The sequence below is a fragment of the Saccostrea cucullata genome, unplaced genomic scaffold (genome assembly GCF_032062105.1).
Source record: "Saccostrea cucullata isolate Sc308-1 unplaced genomic scaffold, CSIRO_AGI_Scuc_v1 ctg654, whole genome shotgun sequence".
Taxonomy (NCBI): Eukaryota; Metazoa; Mollusca; class Bivalvia; order Ostreida; family Ostreidae; genus Saccostrea; species Saccostrea cuccullata.
The window spans coordinates 89,302-107,635 of record NW_026926499.1 but is presented as its reverse complement, the minus strand read 5'-3'; the positions used below and the strand labels follow the sequence as shown (position 1 = coordinate 107,635).

General features: G+C 37.0%; 3 protein-coding genes across 3 annotated transcripts; 1 reads left to right on the top strand and 2 right to left on the bottom strand.

Annotated features, from left to right (window-relative positions):
• Positions 1 to 302: 302 nt before the first annotated feature.
• Positions 303 to 2,087, bottom strand: LOC134271838 (uncharacterized). The gene has a single exon (XM_062754050.1). It carries the CDS (start codon positions 2,085 to 2,087, stop codon positions 303 to 305), a length of 1,785 nt encoding a protein of 594 aa, XP_062610034.1.
• A 1,659-nt stretch (positions 2,088 to 3,746) lies between these two features.
• LOC134271842 (uncharacterized) lies at positions 3,747 to 10,875 on the bottom strand. The gene is made up of 6 exons (XM_062754054.1): positions 10,772 to 10,875; positions 9,601 to 9,714; positions 8,644 to 9,480; positions 8,345 to 8,413; positions 8,089 to 8,211; positions 3,747 to 3,805 (listed from the first exon to the last, which is right to left on the bottom strand). Exons 1-5 carry the CDS (start codon positions 10,793 to 10,795, stop codon positions 8,095 to 8,097), a joined length of 1,161 nt encoding a protein of 386 aa, XP_062610038.1. The 5' UTR covers positions 10,796 to 10,875; the 3' UTR covers positions 3,747 to 3,805; positions 8,089 to 8,094.
• Positions 10,876 to 11,170: 295 nt separating this feature from the next.
• On the top strand, positions 11,171 to 18,278 carry LOC134271850 (V-type proton ATPase subunit d-like). Its single transcript, XM_062754060.1, has 8 exons — positions 11,171 to 11,381; positions 12,114 to 12,285; positions 12,377 to 12,555; positions 14,022 to 14,101; positions 14,227 to 14,304; positions 15,269 to 15,445; positions 15,767 to 15,844; positions 17,481 to 18,278. Exons 1-8 carry the CDS (start codon positions 11,246 to 11,248, stop codon positions 17,640 to 17,642), a joined length of 1,062 nt encoding a protein of 353 aa, XP_062610044.1. The 5' UTR covers positions 11,171 to 11,245; the 3' UTR covers positions 17,643 to 18,278.
• Positions 18,279 to 18,334: the final 56 nt, after the last annotated feature.

The window sequence follows — 18,334 nt, the reverse complement described above, 5'->3', positions numbered from 1 at the left end:
GCAAGTACTGTATGTTCAAATGGAGAGAAATGCCTTCTTTCAAGGGGAGATAAATGTAGTGATATACACTCTATTGGTAAATTAAAAGCAGAAAAATCTGCTGATGAAGAAAAGAAGGACAAAAGAACCCAGATGAGCAATGATTTATTTATATCATATGCTAGGACACATTTTTTTCTTAGATATCTTTAAAACACTAAAAATTCTTCCCAGCTGTCTCATGGGTAGAGAAATCAAAACAATAATTCCTCAAACTTCACTGACCTTGGTAATGAAATGCTTGTCATCTAGATCTAGGATATTCAATAGTTCTCAATGTAGATGAGATGGTTTTGGGAACAGATCATAAGATTTCCTTTGTTGTCAATAGCAATTCCTTCTGGACTAATGATACCATCCTCTCTTGTCCCAGCAAATCTCAGAAACCTCCCATCTTTGTCCAGCATGTGTACACAGTCGTTATGGTAATCTGATATAAATATGTTACTTTTCTTATCACATGAAATATCACTGAAGGTAGGCTTTATTGAAGCTTGTGTAGTAGTATTGCCGTAGTATTTGAATTTAATTTTGCCTTCAGTTAGACAGACCAGCTCTTTTCCTTTTGCCGTTAGGTATTTTCCAGATACCCCATTTATGACACAGATGTCACCATTCATATTCTCTTTCACAGAGAGTGGCGATTCCACTAGTTTATGTCCTTTGTTATCATTTTCTATGGTCTCCAGAATTTTACCGCTTGTGGACATCCGTATGATCTTCCCGTCGTTTACATAGGAGACCAGCAGGTTGTCATCTTTTGTTGTGGTCACCCCTTTGGTGTATGTAGCTTTATCATTGAAGATAGTTATTTTACCAGAATTATTGAAATCAACCAGACGACACCGAAATCCGCTGCAGAAGAGGATGTTTCCTGATTTTGTAATGGCGAGACTGAGCGGGTTGTAACCAGTTTTTAGAGTCATGGTGGTATTGCCGTCCACATCCACCAGGAACAGAGATCCGTTCCTGACAGACTTGTCACTGTGGCCCGCTCCAATCCACGCCGTGCCCTTACCAACAGGACACACACTGAATATGTTCCCGGGTGTCTGCAGGGTGTACACAACGGTCACCAGTCTATTTTTCACAATCCTCTTCTTCATTTCAGGCGATGGAAGTTTAATAGGTTTTTCTGGTTTGGGTTTTATCACCTTTATTTGAGGTTCCAGTAAACCAAATTGCCTAGTCATCAAACTTGTGCTAAATGCCATCGTCACAAACTTTGGTGGTTTAGGTGGATCCAATTTCTTCGGCACAACTAGACGATCAATTTTCTTTTCTGCGTTATCGCAGAAGTTGATACATTTCCTGTCCGATTTGACGTCGATTTCTTTCTCCAAGTTTTCCAGAAGCAGTTCCATCTCATTGGACGATTTTTCGAGAGAATTTCTAGCTCGCTTCATTGTTTCCATGTCATCTTTCTCTGTTTTCTTGATATCTCGTAAAACTTTGTCTCTGATTTCTTCTGCCTTTCTTTTCCATATTTCGTGTCGTTTGTAAATCTCGTGGACCAGGTTTTGGACCGACTTTGAATATTCTTCCTGATTCCTCTGCAGTATGGAGGTGCGGATTCTTATCTCCGGGAGGTCCTGCTTCCTCAGTCGATCCAATCTCTTGTGAAGGTTGGTCTTTTTCTCTCGGACGACTTCGTCCAGATCTACATAGCTGTGTTTGTTGTGCTCAAGAGCTACACATTTGGAGCAGACTCTTCTGTTACACGATCGACAGAATTGCTGGCATATTTCCCGCGGGTGAAAAAGACAACTGTTTTCTTCGAACGCATACTTCTTTTTCATGGATATTGACACAACATTACAGTTGATGGATGCCCTGCTCTTTAGGTGTGCGTTTTTACATTTCTCACAAAGAGTTTGGTCACAGTCCACACAGATCCAGATAGCTGGAACTCTATCTTCGCAAATTTCACAACAGCTTTGGGGGATTGGCGAGTGGTTTCCTTCGCTTACATTGAAAGTTTCTGCATGATCCAAAGTAAAAAATTCATCAGCATTTGCAAAGCTGACTTTCCTGTCCTCTTGGGCCATGTTTTCTGCTTTTTATAACGGTATTACAAAGCACCTATATTTTATTTCTTATATTCTGTCTTTCTGGACTTCAAAGTTATCTAACATTGTCCAGTGATCCGAATGACTGGATAAATACGTCTGTTTGAAATTGAATACAATTGTCTTTTTTAAAGATTGAAGTTCAAGATATTTTTAAACAAAGCTTGACTTGCTCCTGAATATTTAATTTTAGTTTTAAATAGATTCACCCATAGTGTTTAGTGTGAGATGTTATACGATACTTTACAATACAGGTAAAGCGTTAAATATAAAATAGTACTGTGTATATAATTCGTAAAGGACAAGATATGATTACAGTCAAATATGGGCCCTTAACCACAAGATAACAGGGTGACAAACTTGACCATTTGTCAAAAATTCCTCATTTCACATACCCTGTGCAATCATAATGGATTTAGTACTGTCTCATTAATTGTTGAATTCGTGGGTATACTTCATACGCAAACTTACATCCTCCACGAAATTAATACACAAGGATTTCAGTCATATTTTTTTTAGTAGATAGTCGCCCGCGTGGCGCAGTGGTTAGAGCGTCTACTCAAAGAGTCAAGAGTCGCTAAGTATTAGGCGTTGATCCTTACGTCGCGGGTTCGAATTCCACTGTGGGACGTGGAGACCGGTCCTTCAGATGAGACCATATTAACCGAGGTCCCGTGTCGCAGTACGTGCTGGCACGAAAAAGATCCCTCACTGCTCAATGGCCCTAAGTGCCGAGTATAGGTCAAAATTTGTAGCTCTACATAGGCAAGTGGTGGCGTCTCTATATGAGTGAAAAATTCACGAGAGGGACGTTAAATAATATACAATCTTTTGTACATAGATATGACTGATTACACGAAATTACGTCCCTATTAACCTGTAAAGATGAAATCTACGAAAATCCCCTCCTTCGCGAATTTGATGCTGCCAGTTGGATTCGCGGTATACTTTCCTCGCTGGAAAAGACGGACCACAAGTTTGCCTACCTTTGAATTCCATTCATAACTAACTCTACAGATACTATGTATTTGATACACATGCTTAAACTTCGTAGATATGTAAGTTTGCGCTTGTGTTTTTTGGTGCCCTTTGTGCCTTGCCAATGATGAAAACTGGAATAAAATAAGAAAAATTCGGATATTCACAAAATTTTTACTTCTGAATAATCACGTCACTTTCAAGCAAAACTCGTTTTGAAACAGGAGTGATAACAGGTTGTTGTTTTTTTTTAAATTACATGTGCATCTACCAGACTGTTCTAAAAGACACCACAAATTTGGCAGAAAAGGGGGAATGTTTAGCTTGTCCTTTGCGGGTATTGACAGTTTCTGGAACACTCGACTGCTTCCTAAACTGTTCTGAAGCTAAAAAAAATCATAGAGATCGTCAATGATTGATAATATTGGATATCTCTCTGTTTTTCTCTTACAGCAACAACAACATGGATTAGTTTATGAAGTTTTATTATTAATACTAGTAGTCCGCTGATTTCAATTTCAATTGTTTTAAATGAAGTTCGCTGCCATTTGAGTAAGATGAGAAATACATTCACAGTTATATGGAGTTCTATCTTCAGCTAATCAACCTCTTCTTGGTGTACCAATCTAAGAAACACTCTTGCCGGGTGAGGGTCTGAATCCTCCCCATGTTCCGTCCGAGAGGGGCTCATTGAGGTCCAACTCGTCATCCCAATCCAACTGAAATAATAATAATGAAGATAAACATGCTCATTTCTACTCTTGTATTACAAGTCGATTACGAAATGATCTTATTTTGTTGTAGATGAATCTTTGTCTACTAACCAATTCACAGTCACTCTGTGCACAGTCTGTTGTTATTTTCACCCTCTTCGCTGGAGGTTTGATCATGTCATCCTCTGCAGTTTCCACTCTTTTTCGCTTTTTCGACACAGTTTTATTTGGCTCCTATACAGAAAAGAAATAATATTCATAACGGGAACTACTTAATCATGATTCGCCAAACTGGCAAATCTTCTTGTACACAAAAAGTTATAATATCCCAATCTGACACTGGGAATAAATTAAATATTAATACGAACCTGTTCAATTGCAGGATGCTTGATCAACAGTCTGGATTCTCTTAGACAATTCAATTTCTGTCTCAGATCCTACAATGGACAAAAACGTTTCATTCAGAAGTCATAAGAACGAATGTCTATAAGTGTAAGAAAAAAATACTGCTAGGTCACTGACAGTTTCGATATAGTTGTATATGCATGAATATTCTTTGAAGAAAAAAAAGTCTAATTTCATGCTCTCTTTATTCTGAAAACGTGTACTGATACCTATAAAAGGATTTCAGAGACATGGACTTAGTTCAAACTTGACAAACATTGATACTAACCTGTATCCCCACATCTTGGTTGTCGTTGGACAAAGACTTGACTTCTGGTATCCGAGGGGCGTGGCTAGGTCCAGGGTTGCCTGCCTCTAAGCTGGGTATCCGAGGGGTGTGTCTAGGTCCAGGGTTCGCTGCCTCTGGGCTGGGTTTGTCGCTCTGATCTGGAGACTGGGCCACTGTCTTGCTGTGGCTGTGAAGAGGGGGTTTCGTATTCTCCAAGTGCCTCATTGTACCAGTGCTAACTTTCCGGTTATGAGGAGATCCCGCATTTCCTTGAGGTCTTCTTGCATCTGTACTGCTGCAGCGGTTTAGAGGGTTACTGCCAGTTTCCCCAGACCTCGTTGTGCCAGCGATCCAGTGGTAACGGTAAGGGGTGTTTCTACAATATTTCTGAGGCCTAGCTGTATCTGTGTAGCTCTTAAGAGAGGATCTTCCGTTTTTCTGAAGCAAACCTGCGTCAGTACCATTGTACATGTAGCGAGTAAGATGGGTTCTATTATTTTCATTTGGTCTCGCTGCATCAGTGCTATAGTAACGATTACGAGGGAATCTACCATCTTTCTCCTGAAGTTCAGATGTTCCAGTGCTATTGTAGAGGCTTTGCAGGTCTCTGTCTTTCTCCCGTGGTCTCGCCGGTCCCGCTGCGTCATTACTACTGAAGCGATTAAGAGAGGACCCGTTATCTTTCGCTAGAGTCCTTGTTGTGTCAGTGCTTTTGTAGCGGTTATGCGGGGCTCTGTCATTCTTCTGTGGTCTCGCTGCGTCGTTGCTGCTATAACGGTTATAATGGAATCTGCTACTCTCCCATCTTGTTACGTCTCCGCCATTAAGATGTTCTGGGTGCTGGGACTGCAAAATAATCCAATTTTTCAATAATGCGATATAAGGATAATTTTTATTTTCCAGAAACGTTCTTGGCCAAGAGGAGTACTTCCTCTAAAATCAATCAGTAAAAATTCAATAGCATATCACCCGTATATATATATAAATGTAATTGTCGGGGATTTTTATTACCTTTGTTTAAAATATAAAAAATAAAAAGAATATGATTTAGCCAGACATATCTATTTACCGGTCTTCTCGAGCTCCAAACTCTGTTCCTTTCCCTCAATTCGCCACTTTTCCCATCTGTCTGGAAACGAGCTGAGCTCCTTGTGTGGGGATCGGTGAACATCTAAAAATTAATGATAATGTTTTCTAAAATTATATATCTCCAGTGATATCCAACTTATGTTAGTGCTCTCCAAATGACACATATATTCTTTCGGCAACAATTGCAACAAATAAGTTCCAAGTACTTCCAACCACTTAAATTGTGTAATACCTACAATAGAATATGCTATTTACAATAACTGCATAACTGTAGCGTTATGGTTTTATTGGATTTTGTCCCCCGCTGAAAGTGGGGGATATTAATTTCGGTCTGTCTGTCCGTCTGTTGGCTGTAGTTCTATCTGTCTGAAACACATTCGTTTCCCATGCGATATCTCGAGAAGTCATTGAGCTTTTGCACTGAAATTTGCACAACAACTCCACTTGGCCTAATTTAGATCCCTTTTGATTTTGAGGTCAGGAGGTAAAGGGTGAAAGTCATAAATTCATATAATAGATGTCTATTTTCATAATTCTGTTTCCGTGCGATATCTGTAGAAGCCTTTGAGCTTTTGCAATGACATTTTATACCAAATCTCCCTATATGGTGTAAGGAAGATCCCTGTTTATTTCTAAGCTAAAAGGTCGAAGGTCGTAAAATCATAATTCTTTGTGTGTTTAAAAATTTCATTTCCGGGCGATATCTCAAGAAGATTTTGGGGTTTTGCAAAAAAATTTTATACCATAAATGATATTCGACCCCCCCCCCCCCGAATGTTCTATTTTCCCCTTAAGCAGGGAACACAGATGTATATTTTAGCTTTTGACCATAATGCAACGGCAAAAGATGTTTTGCGCACATACAGTTGGGGAGAATTTCTCTACTTTCCAGCTTTGAGCAATCAGTTACAATTCACCCCCTGCTCCTAAACTGTCTTAATATATTGTTATTTAAACAATTTGAGACTTAATTCCTATAAGATTCATATTTAAAATTATTTAAAGTTGTACGTTCCTCAAGCTAGAGACATGATCATCGCCAAAGAACGAAACCGGGGAATCCAGTGTTTTGGCATACATATAAACAGCATACAGGATAATTTTCGCCTTTTCAAACTTGCAAACAATAATTCGCCCAGTCACATTCTGTTGAAATTTTATGGAATTCGCCCCTCCTGTATACAGAATATGACGGTACCTCATATATACCTACTCTGTCTAGAAATATTTCACAATCAAATGTAACAAAAATATACATATAAAATTATTTTAAAAAGCAGAGCAAAGCACAGCTCAATTTTCAAATGATGTTATCGAAATTAATAAGTCCTGTGGTATCAGAATATATAATATAAGAAATAGGTTTAGCCGTTTGAAAATAGTTTACACATATTTTGATGACAAATTGCTAATATCATTGTTAATATATTTGGAGACATTACCTTCTTACGAATGAAGACATCCATCTTTGCTGTCTGTGTGATGCTTGAATAGATGTAAATGCTCTAACAGTCTGTCACCGCGAAGGCTAACTGAATCTTTCCTTTTAGACTGTATCTAACAAACAAAAGTGAAGTCACAATAACGATTATGACGTCATGTTAATCATATGTTTCACTTTGATTGGATGCAAAACCCCCTCCCTCCCGAATTTCAATGCTGCCAGATTGAAACGCGGTAAATTTTCTGCTCTGAAAACATGGAAGGCAAACTTGCCTACATTTGAATTCCATACATAACTAACTCTACAGATACTATGTATTTGATACACATGTATAAACTTGGTAAATAGGTAAGTTTGTGCTCTGTGTTTTCTGATACACTTTGTGCCTTACTAATGATGAAAACTGGAAGAAAATTTCGAATATTCACAAAATTTTTACTTCTTAATAATCACATCACTTGCAAGCAATATCATTTTGAAACAGGGTGATAATAGGATAATTTTTTTTAATTACATATGCATCTACCAGACTGTTCTAAAAGACACCCCGAAAGGAGACTTAGTCTATTTAGCTTTTCCTTTGCGGGTTTTGACAGTTTGTGTCTTAATTCTGGAACACTCGACTGCTTCCTAAACTTTTCTGAAGCTAAAAAAATCATAGAGATCGTCAATGATTGATAACATAGGATATCTCGACCCTGGTTCTCTGTCTTTCTCTCACAGCAACAACAACATGGATTAGTTTATGAAGTTTTATTAATAATACTACTAGTCTGTTGACTTGAATTTCAATTGTATTAAATAAAGTTCGTTGCCATTTGAGTACAAAAGATTAGAAATACATCAACAGTTTCAGAGTTCTATCTTCAGTTAATCTACTTGGTGTACCAATCTAAGAAACACTCTTGCCGGGTGAGGGTCTGAATCCTCCCCAGCTTCCGTCCGAGAGGGGCTCACTGAGGTCCAACTCGTCCTCAAAATCGTACTGAAATTAAAATGGAGATAAATATGCACATTTCGACTCTTGCATTATGGTTACTAATGATTTTTGTTGTTGTTGTAGATGAATCTTTGTCTACTAACCAATTCTCAATCACTTTGTGCACAAACTGTGGTTATTTTCACCCTCTTCGCTGGAGGTTTGACCATGTCATCCTCTGCAGTTTCCACTCTTTTTCGCTTTTTGGACACAGTTTTATTTGGCTCCTATACAGAAAAAGAAATATGAGTAATATTCATAACGGGTTCTACTTAATCATGGTTCGTGAACCTGGCAAATTTTCTTGTTCACAAAAAGTTATAATATCCAAATCTGAATAAATTAAATATCAATACGAACCTGTTCAATTGCAGGATGCTTGATCAACAGTCTGGATTCTCTTAAGCAGTTCAACTTCTGTCTCAGATCCTACAATGAACAAAAACGTTTCATTCTGAGGTCAGAAGAACGAATGTCTATAAGTGTAACAAAATAACTGCTACATCGTTGACAGTGTCGATTTAATCTATATATTCTTCAAAGAAAAAGTCAAATTGCACGCACTCTTTATTCTGAAAAAGTTCCATTGATACCGGTGATGGAATTCCAGGGATATATATAAGGGACTCAGTTCAAACCTGACAAACATTAACGCTAACCTGTATCCCCACATCTTGGTTGTCGTTGGATAGAGACTTGACTTCTGGTATCCGGGGGGCGTGGCTAGGTCCAGGGTTGGCTGCCTCTGGGCTGGGTTTGTCGCTCTGATCTGGAGACTGGGCCACTGTCTTGCTGTGGCTGTGAAGAGGGGGTTTCGTATTCTCCAAGTGCCTCATTGTGCCAGTGCTAACTTTCTGGTTATGAGGAGATCTCACATTTCCTTGTGGTCTCGTATCAGGACTGCTGAAGCTGATAAGATGGTTACTGCCAATTTTCCCAGGCTTCGTTGTGTCAGTACTGCTGAAGCGGTTTAGAGGGTTACTGCCAGTTTCCCCAGACCTCGTTGCGCCAGCGATCCAGTGGTAAGGGTAAGGGGTGTTTCTACAATATTTCTGAGGCCTAGCTGGTTCTGTGTAGCTCTTAAGAGAGGATCTTCCGTTTTTTTGAAGCAAACCTGCGTCAGTACCATTGTAGCGAGTAAGATGGGTTCTATCATTTTCCTTTGGTCTCGCTGCGTCAGTGCTATAGTAACGATTAAGAGGGAATCTACCATCTTTCTCCTGAAGTTCAGATGTTCTAGTGCTATTGTAGAGGCTTTGCAGGTCTCTGTCATTCTCCCGTGGTCTCGCTGTGTCATTACTACTGAAGCGATTAAGAGAGGACCCGTTATCTTTTTCTAGAGTCCTTGTTGTGTCAGCGCTATTGTAGCGGTTATGCGGGGCTCTGCCATTCTCCTGTGGTCTCGCTGCGTCATTGGTGCTATAACGGTTATAATGGAATCTTTTATTCTCCCATCTTGTTAGGTCTTCGCCATTAAGATTTTCTTGGTGCTGGGACTGCAAAATTACAGTGTGCAAATCATCATCTAATTTTTCAATGATGCGATACAAGGATATTTTCTTTCCCATAACGCTCTAGGCCAAATAAATATAATTTAACCAGACATATCTATTTACCGGTCTTCTCGAGCTCCAAACTCTGTTCCTTTGTCGAGCAGGTTCCCTCAATTTGCCACTTTTCCCATCTGTCTGGAAACGAGCTGAGCTCCCTGTGTGGGGATCGGTGAACATCTAAAAATTAATGATAATGTTTTCTAAAATTCTATATCTCCAGTGATATCCATCTCATGTTAGTGATAGCCAAATGACACATATATTCTTTCGGCAACTTAAATTGCATAATACCAAAGTGAGTATATGCTATTTACTAATTGTATAACTGGTGCGTTCTCTGGGCACATTCTCTGAATTAGCGTGTATATTTGAGCCTTTGACCATAACACTACAGATCCCATAATGCAAAATTAAGGTGCAGTTAACGACAAAAGATGTTTTGCGCACAGTTACACGGGGAGTACTAGTACATGTATTTCTTTACTTTCCAGCTTTGGTCAATCAGCTACATTTCACTTTCTACACCTAAACTGTCTTAACATCTTTTTAACCAGTCTGAAACATATGTATTTTATCCACTTCCTAACCCTTTATATTTGACTCTACAGACCAATAAACTCGCTTGTTTTGAATTTGTAGTCTGAACTCGGGAGGCAGAAAATAGAACCATGTACAATACTACAATTGACTTCTGGTATCCGAGGGGTGTGGATCGTACTAGTATTACTATTTAAGCAATTTGCGACTTAATTCTTATAAGATTCACATTTTAAATTGTTAAAAGTTGTATTTTGTTCTTGATTATTGTCAAAGAACGAAACCGAGGAATCCAATGTCTTGGCATACATATATTATACTGCAAACAAGATAATTTTCGCATCGTGTTATTTTCGACTTTTCACACTTGCAAACAATACTTCGCCCAATCACATTCTCTTGATTTTTTTTTTTTTTGAATTCCCCCGTTTTGTATACAGTATATGATGGTACCTCTGGCATATATATCTACTTTATCTAGAACTATTCCAAAATCAAATTTAACAAAAATATACATATAAAATTATTTTAAAAAGCAGAGCAAAGCACAGCTCAATTTTCAAATGATGTTATTGAAATTAATAAGTCCTGTGGTATCAGAATAATATAAGAAATAGGTTTAGCCGTTTGAAAATAGTTTACACATGTTTTGATGACAAATTGCTAATATCATTGTTAATATATTTGGACACATTACCTTCTTACGAACGAAGACATCCATCTTTGCTGTCTGTGTGATGCTTGAAGAGATGTGAATGCTCTAACAGTCTGTCACCGCGAAGGCTAACTGAATCTTTCCCTTTAGACTGTATCTAACAAACAAAAGTGAAGTCACAATAACGATTATGACGTCATGTTAATCATATGTTTAAACCCCCCCCCCCCCCCCCAAAAAAAAAAACCAAAAAACACACGACTCTCTTCACAATGTAAAAGAGGAACGTGTTTTCTAAATCAAGATAACATTTGGTGGTTCATTTTAAGATTACTTGACTGAATAAATTGAATAAACTTTAAAATCATTTTAGCTATTATTCTAGCTATTTTTCCATACCTATATTGACATCGGGCTCGGGAATCATCCTACACCGCCGAAAGAGGGCGACCTAAAATTATCATTTCCGTAATATTGATCACACGACAACAGTGGCATTCAACACAATTTGCAAAGATGATGATGGGTTACATGCAAGAGATGACTTTTAATATAGACCACGGGTATCTGGAGGGTCTGTTACGAGGATTTAAGAGCGGGATCCTCAAGCAGAGCGATTATTTAAACTTGGTTCAGTGTGAAACCTTGGAAGGTACGGTGATGTCGTAACTGTCATAAGACCTCGGAGTTCTCTGCTTCTCTTTTTGTAGTATTTTTCTGCTATCTTAACGAAAAAAAAATTGTCTATCTCATCGACATTGCCTCGGAATGTATTACAGCTATTACAGAAAGCTGATTATCATGATAATATAAATATTTTTTTATGTGAAAAGGGGGGGGGGGGGGTATAACATAATGTAACTTATAATTATTGCTGTTTACAGATACATGTAGTTAGAATAATTTAACAAGTTCTCATCAGTTAAAACACGTCTTATATAGTTTTAATAAAGCAAGATGGAGCGGATCTGCTTTGAAACAATATTGAAGAATACAAAGAAAAATTGCTCGTAAAATACTTACCAGATTCATCATAACAAACCTTTTTGAGCTTGTATGCGTGTCTTTTACTCTAAATAATAATATTTTCATTTACATCAAATGTTTGGCATTTCAAACTCGTTTTTAAAACGTTTTTAATATGAATAACAAGTTTTTATGTTCTGTTGCATGCAACAATAATGTCAATAATGCTCATTGACTTCTATATATGGCAGATTGTAGGAAGCACATTTAAAAAAGATGGATATAGATAAACAAGTTATTTTAGTTATAAGGTTATCATTGAAATTATTTTAAACTATTTATTTGATGTTTCTTTCACCCTGATGATGTGGAAATGTTATATGTTTTCTTGACAATGTGATGATGATAAATTTTTCAGACTTAAAGTTACATCTACAGAGCACAGACTATGGAAATTTTCTGGCTAATGAACCAAGTCCCCTCACTGTGTCTGTGATTGATGACAAATTAAAGGAGAAGTTAGTTGTAGAGTTTCAGCACTTACGTAATCAGTGTGTTGAACCAATGTCAACTTTCCTTGACTATATCACGTAAGTAACTGAACTGAAATATCTTATAATCATAACGAGTCATTAATTGAAAATGGTGATTTTAATTGATTTTTTTCTGGATGTAATTCAGGTACAGCTACATGATTGACAACATCATCCTTCTAATCACCGGAATTCTACATCAACGTCCCATCAATGAACTCATTCCAAAATGTCACCCACTTGGAAGCTTTGAACAAATGGAGGCCATTCATATTGCATCAACTCCAGCAGAGTTATACAATGCTGTGCTGGTGGATACACCTATTGGTAATACAGTAGAGACCCGTTATTACGATGTTCACTTTGTCACGGTAAAATATCGTAATACTGAGGGCAACGTAATAAAAGTTCCCAATAAAATTCTGTTAAACATCGTTTGGAAAACGTATTCTTTTATTAGGGGGTATATTTTTCTCCTTCTATCTCCTTTTCATGCTCAAATTCTTCTCCAATATGCCATATACACTTAATTCATTGATTACTTGTCTGTAAAACTTATTTTCATGATGCTATTTCTTCTTTTTCCATCATAGTAAAAGCATAGAGCACATTTTTTAATAGAAACTTCGACAATTTTCTTTTAATTGCCGCCATTTTCTGTAACATGTACTTTCACTTTAAAATTAACATAATGTTAGATAATGCGTTCGTGAAAATTTCAATGTCTTCGTAGTCATAGTCATTTCTATATAAACAACTACCAAAATTCTGATTATTTTATTCTCTTTCTATACAATTAAAAGTCATTTCTAAATAAACAACAACTTTTTTTTTCAAATAAAAAGGTCAAAGTAAATAGACAAGCAATCTGTCAAAATAATTTTTTTTTAATTACTGAACAGAGGTCAATTAGCAGTTCAGCAATTATCGATTTGTATTTCTGCTGACAACTGAGAGGTAGTCCAAGCCACTACCCAAGCTGTTAAAACGTGTGTGGAGTTCAAAATTTGTCCAAATTATGTTTGATACCCAAGCTGTTTATTTACGCAGTTTATTTGCAAACGAAATTACACATTATGTGAACCTGTGTACAGCATACATGCATAATATTAAATATAACCTTTTATTTATTAAATTAATTTATTAAACAAAGTATGAAATAAAGAATAAAAGAATTTAAAAAAAAAAATTACAGCGATAGAAGAAGCTAGGTTTATGAGTAAACTTTAATTGTTTAACAATGGCTTTGGCACGTCTCCAAATCTGCTGGGCTCGCTGGAACAGACCAGGTGGGTGCAATCAAGCGTCACTAATCACCAAACTGCCCTGTTAGTTAACACTCTCTCAGAGCACAGGTGTTCCAATGTTTATTAATCTCCTTAAGTGTCTACCAGCAATCAACACTGAATAAACACGGAGTGAAAAAATTTTTGACAGAATTTTTACATCGTATTACTGAGACCTGACGATTTTGGACAACGTAATAAACAGTTCTTTTTTGTATAGATTTGTTAAGAAATGGATTTGTGCTTTGAATTTACAACGTAATAAGCGTTCTATCGTATAAAACCGTCACCGTAATAACGGATCTCTACTGTACTGAAGACTTGCATCATTCCGGTGTCACTGATATTAACGTATCATGTGATTCATGCATATGCTATGTTTTTAATAGAAACTTTTCATAGCTGAACTTCCAAATAATTGTTTTTAAATTTCTGAACATGTATGGTATGACAAACTTGATGAGAAATCTCAGTTTTCAATATAGTTTAGTAATCTTTCTTTTCCAGCTCCTTATTTCCTTGACTGTATATCTGAACAAGATCTTGATGAGATGAACATTGAAATCATCAGAAACACATTGTACAAGGTATTTCATACTTTACATTTTACACTGTACAGTACCGGGGTACATACAACAGTAGTCATAAGATGTTATTTAAATAAAATGTGCTTTATTGAGTAATCTGTATGTGATATCATTGACTGTTACAGGCTTATTTGGAGGACTTTTACAGTTTCTGTCGAGAGTTGGGGGGATCAACTGCAGAAGCCATGTGTGAAGCTTTGGCTGTAAGTACACCATTACATGTAATACAAAACATAACAATTGTAGTAGGAAAGGAGAAATGTGCGAAGAAAACCTATGGCTGGACCAGGAATCGAACCCGGGACCCCTGTATTACTAGTCAGGTGCAATAACCACTGAGATATCCAGGCCGATATCCACAGTCCATAAAGCCCGAACTTCTACATTCCTCCCTCCTTATACAGTCTTCGACCTCAAAGACACAAGTTCTAGGGTCCTGCCAGGAATTACTAATTTACACAAACACTGTAACCTGAACAAGGCCCCCCACACTGGCCACCAAATATAGTAGGAAAGGAGAAATGCACAAAGAAAACATATGCCTGGAACTGGAATCGAACCTGGGACCCCTGTATCACTAGTCAGGTGCTCTAACCACTGAGCTATCCAGGCCGATATCCACGGTCCGTAAAGCCCGAACTGCTACACAATAAAACAATTTTGCTTTATCTGATGCTTATTTGTGATCTGATATCTTGTTCCTTATAATGATACTAAAAACATGTATTTGCCAGTGATCAAGGAACTAAGAAATGAGAACTTATTTTACGAGCAGCCTTAAATTCAGACCTTGAAATTGGGAAGTTCAGTATTATGATGATTTCAGTAGAATATTGTGAAGAATTGGGATATGAATAGAGTATCATAAAAATTATGATGATATAAACAATAAGACCATCTGTAAAATAATGTTTGTTTGCCCTTTCCCGACTCAAGGTAAAAAAATTGGGTTGATAAGTAGGTTGGGAATTTTTTTCCTAGGACATTTAAACATACATTTTGACAGAATGAGGAAATCTGTGTATGAAAATGGGGGGGGGGGGATCACTTTCTGGGGTTATAAAAAAATTTTGATGAGGCAGTTGGTTGAGGGAGGGCAAACAAACAATTGGCCTAGAATATGATGATATAATCAAAGTGGTATTCCATCTTCATCGTACATTTCAGTTTGAGGCTGACAGGAGAGCTTTCATCATCACGATCAACTCGTTTGGGACGGAGCTGACTAAGGAGGACCGGGCCAAGCTGTACCCCCGCTGTGGTGACCTGTACCCCTACGGACTCCAGCTACTGGCCAAGGCTGACGACTACGACCAAGTCAGACAGGTCGCTGACATCTACGGGGTAAGCTTAGACAGAGTTAACTTGTTAGGTCGTGTTCAACCTTCGTAAGATATTCAAATTAATTTTGATCAAGGGAGTTGTATATTATGTGTAAAACATGTGAAGTGGAAGGTAAATATATACTTGTGTAATTGCTGAGTATCAAAATCAATATTGCAACAAAATAAGGAACATAAAAAACATTTTTGTTTGACTTATCATTTTAAATTTACACTTATCTGGATATGATACATTTTGATGAACAGAGTTTAATAATTTAAAAAAAATTCAAGCTAGATTTTCATGTGGATCATTAATGTATGATAATATTATAATTTTTAGAACTACAAGGACTTGTTTGAGGGAAGTGGTACTGGACCAGGGGAGAAAACTCTAGAGGACAAATTCTTTGAACAAGAGGTAATCCATGTAGACTTTCCTTTTTAACTCACCTCAACGAAGGTGGGGGGAGCTTATGTGATACCCTCGGCGTCGGTGTCGGCGTCAGCGTCCCGAGTTAAGGTTAAGTTTTTTGGAGCAGTTTTCTTTTTATGTACTTCTATGTCCTATATTGATTAGACATGCATGGAAGATGTTTCTAATGTGTTTCATTGTACCAGTCAGAGTTTCAGATGCTGCAATTTCAGCAAAGGAATGACCAGGTTAATGTTTTTGGTGCAGGTTAACATTTTTGGTGCAGTTTTTGGTGTAGGTTTCATTTCCTAGTTACTATAAGCCCTATGTTGACCAAACTTGCATGGATGGTACATCTTAGGATGCATACTACCAGACTTGCTTCGGATGCTGAATCTGACCTACATTTTCCGGTTGAGTGAACAGGTTAAAGTTTTTGGTGCAGGTTTCATTTCCTCCTACTGTGAGCCCTATAATGACCAAACTTGCATGGATGGTACATCTTAGGATGCATTCTACTAGACTTGCTTTGGATGCTGAATCTGACCTACATTTTCCGGTTGAGTGAACAGGTTAAAGTTTTTAATGCAGGTTTCATTTCCAAGTTTCTATGGGACATATAATGACCAAACTTGCATGGATGGTACATCTTAGGATGCATACTACCAGTCTTGCTTCGGATGCTGAATCTGACCTACATTTTCCGCGTTGAGTGAACAGGTTAAAGTTTTTGGTGCAGGTTTCTTTCAAAATTACTATGAGACATATAATGACCAAACTTGCATGGATGGTACATCTCAGGATGCATACTACCAGACTTGCTTCGGATGCTGAATCTGACCTACATTTTCTGGATGAGTAAACAGGTTAAAGTTTATGGTGCAGGATTCATTTCCAAGTAACTTTGAGCCCTATAATGACCAAACTTGCATGGATGGTACACAAGGGTGCATTCTACTAGGCTGGCTTCAGAAGCTGAATCTGACCTACATTTTCTGGATTAGTGAAAATGTTAGTTTTTTATACAGGTTTCATTTCCAAGTAACTTTGAGCTCTATGTTGAACAAACTTGCATGGATGATACATCTTAGGATGAACACTAATGGACTTGCTTTCAATGCTGAACTTCGCACACATTTTCCAGATAATAGACACTAAGGTAAAAGTTATGGGTGCAGGTCTATCACCAAGAAACTATAAGGCTTATATAAACCGAAATTGCACAAATGATGCATCAAGGGATGAAAACTCTCAATCTTGCTTCAGATGCTGGATTTTAATTACATTTTCATGATGAAGAACTAGTTTTAAGTTTTTATATAGGTCTATTCCAAAGTATCAAAATTGCATAAATTTTGCATTTTTGGATGTACACTTTTTGTTGGTTAATTGTGTGACTTAATTTGCCTTACTTAAAGACAACATTCGTTGAGGTGAGCTCTGTAATCTCTGATTACCTATGTTTAATTTATTATTTTAATGATAAAATTAATGAAGATCAAAATTGGGTCAACTGGGATATATTGATCTATTTTCAGAGGTTAATATTACCACATACAAGTTATCTTTATATATATATATATATATATATATATATGTGATGTTTCAAGAGATGCTTTTTAAATAAGTAATTTTATTTCAGGTAAAATTCATGAAGAACTCCTTCATGCAGCAGTTTCAGTTTGGAGTGTTTTATGCCTACGTCAAACTAAAGGAGCAAGAGAACAGAAACATTATCTGGATAGCTGAGTGTGTGGCCCAGAGACATAGGGCAAAGATAGACAGCTACATCCCAATATTCTGATCAACCACAGGGACAAGGTTATATACTGATAACATGGCAGGAGGCCAAAAGGAGGGGTTTATTGTCAATTTATAAGGCTGTGATTTTCAAATGACAAAATGGGTTAAATTATCTCTTTGCATTATATATTTGGTGAGAACTCCTCAATCAAACCTTTCTGTAACATCTTTTTATATAAATCTAAGACATGTCTCATCTCAGATTTCACCATATAAAGTTATTGATTATATATGAGGGTACAAGTTGTTGAAATCCAATCCATTGTTTTTCGGTTGTAACAGTGTTGATGTATATTAATGCATGTAAAACTTGTAGACTATCAACTTCAATCCCAATGAATTACATACAGTTAGTTGTAGTTTATTGTTTAGCAAGTAGTAGTAATACCAGCAGACCATTTCACATCATGTATATTCTAGTCAGAAGTTTGATTTTAAATGATATTTAGAACTGTTAGAATCATGAGTGTGAATAATGTGCTCATGACTATTGATGTGTAAATTGTTTAATGTTTAAATTCCACCGAGACAGCATCTGACACATGACATTCCTTGTACAAGCCATGTCTGGGATATTTGGCTTATTGTTTTACTGGAAAATGTAACCAAGAATGTTATTAAAATTATTATCATTGTATTTGTTCTTCATTTATGTGATCTGTACATGAACATGAGTGATGGGTTAATTAAGGT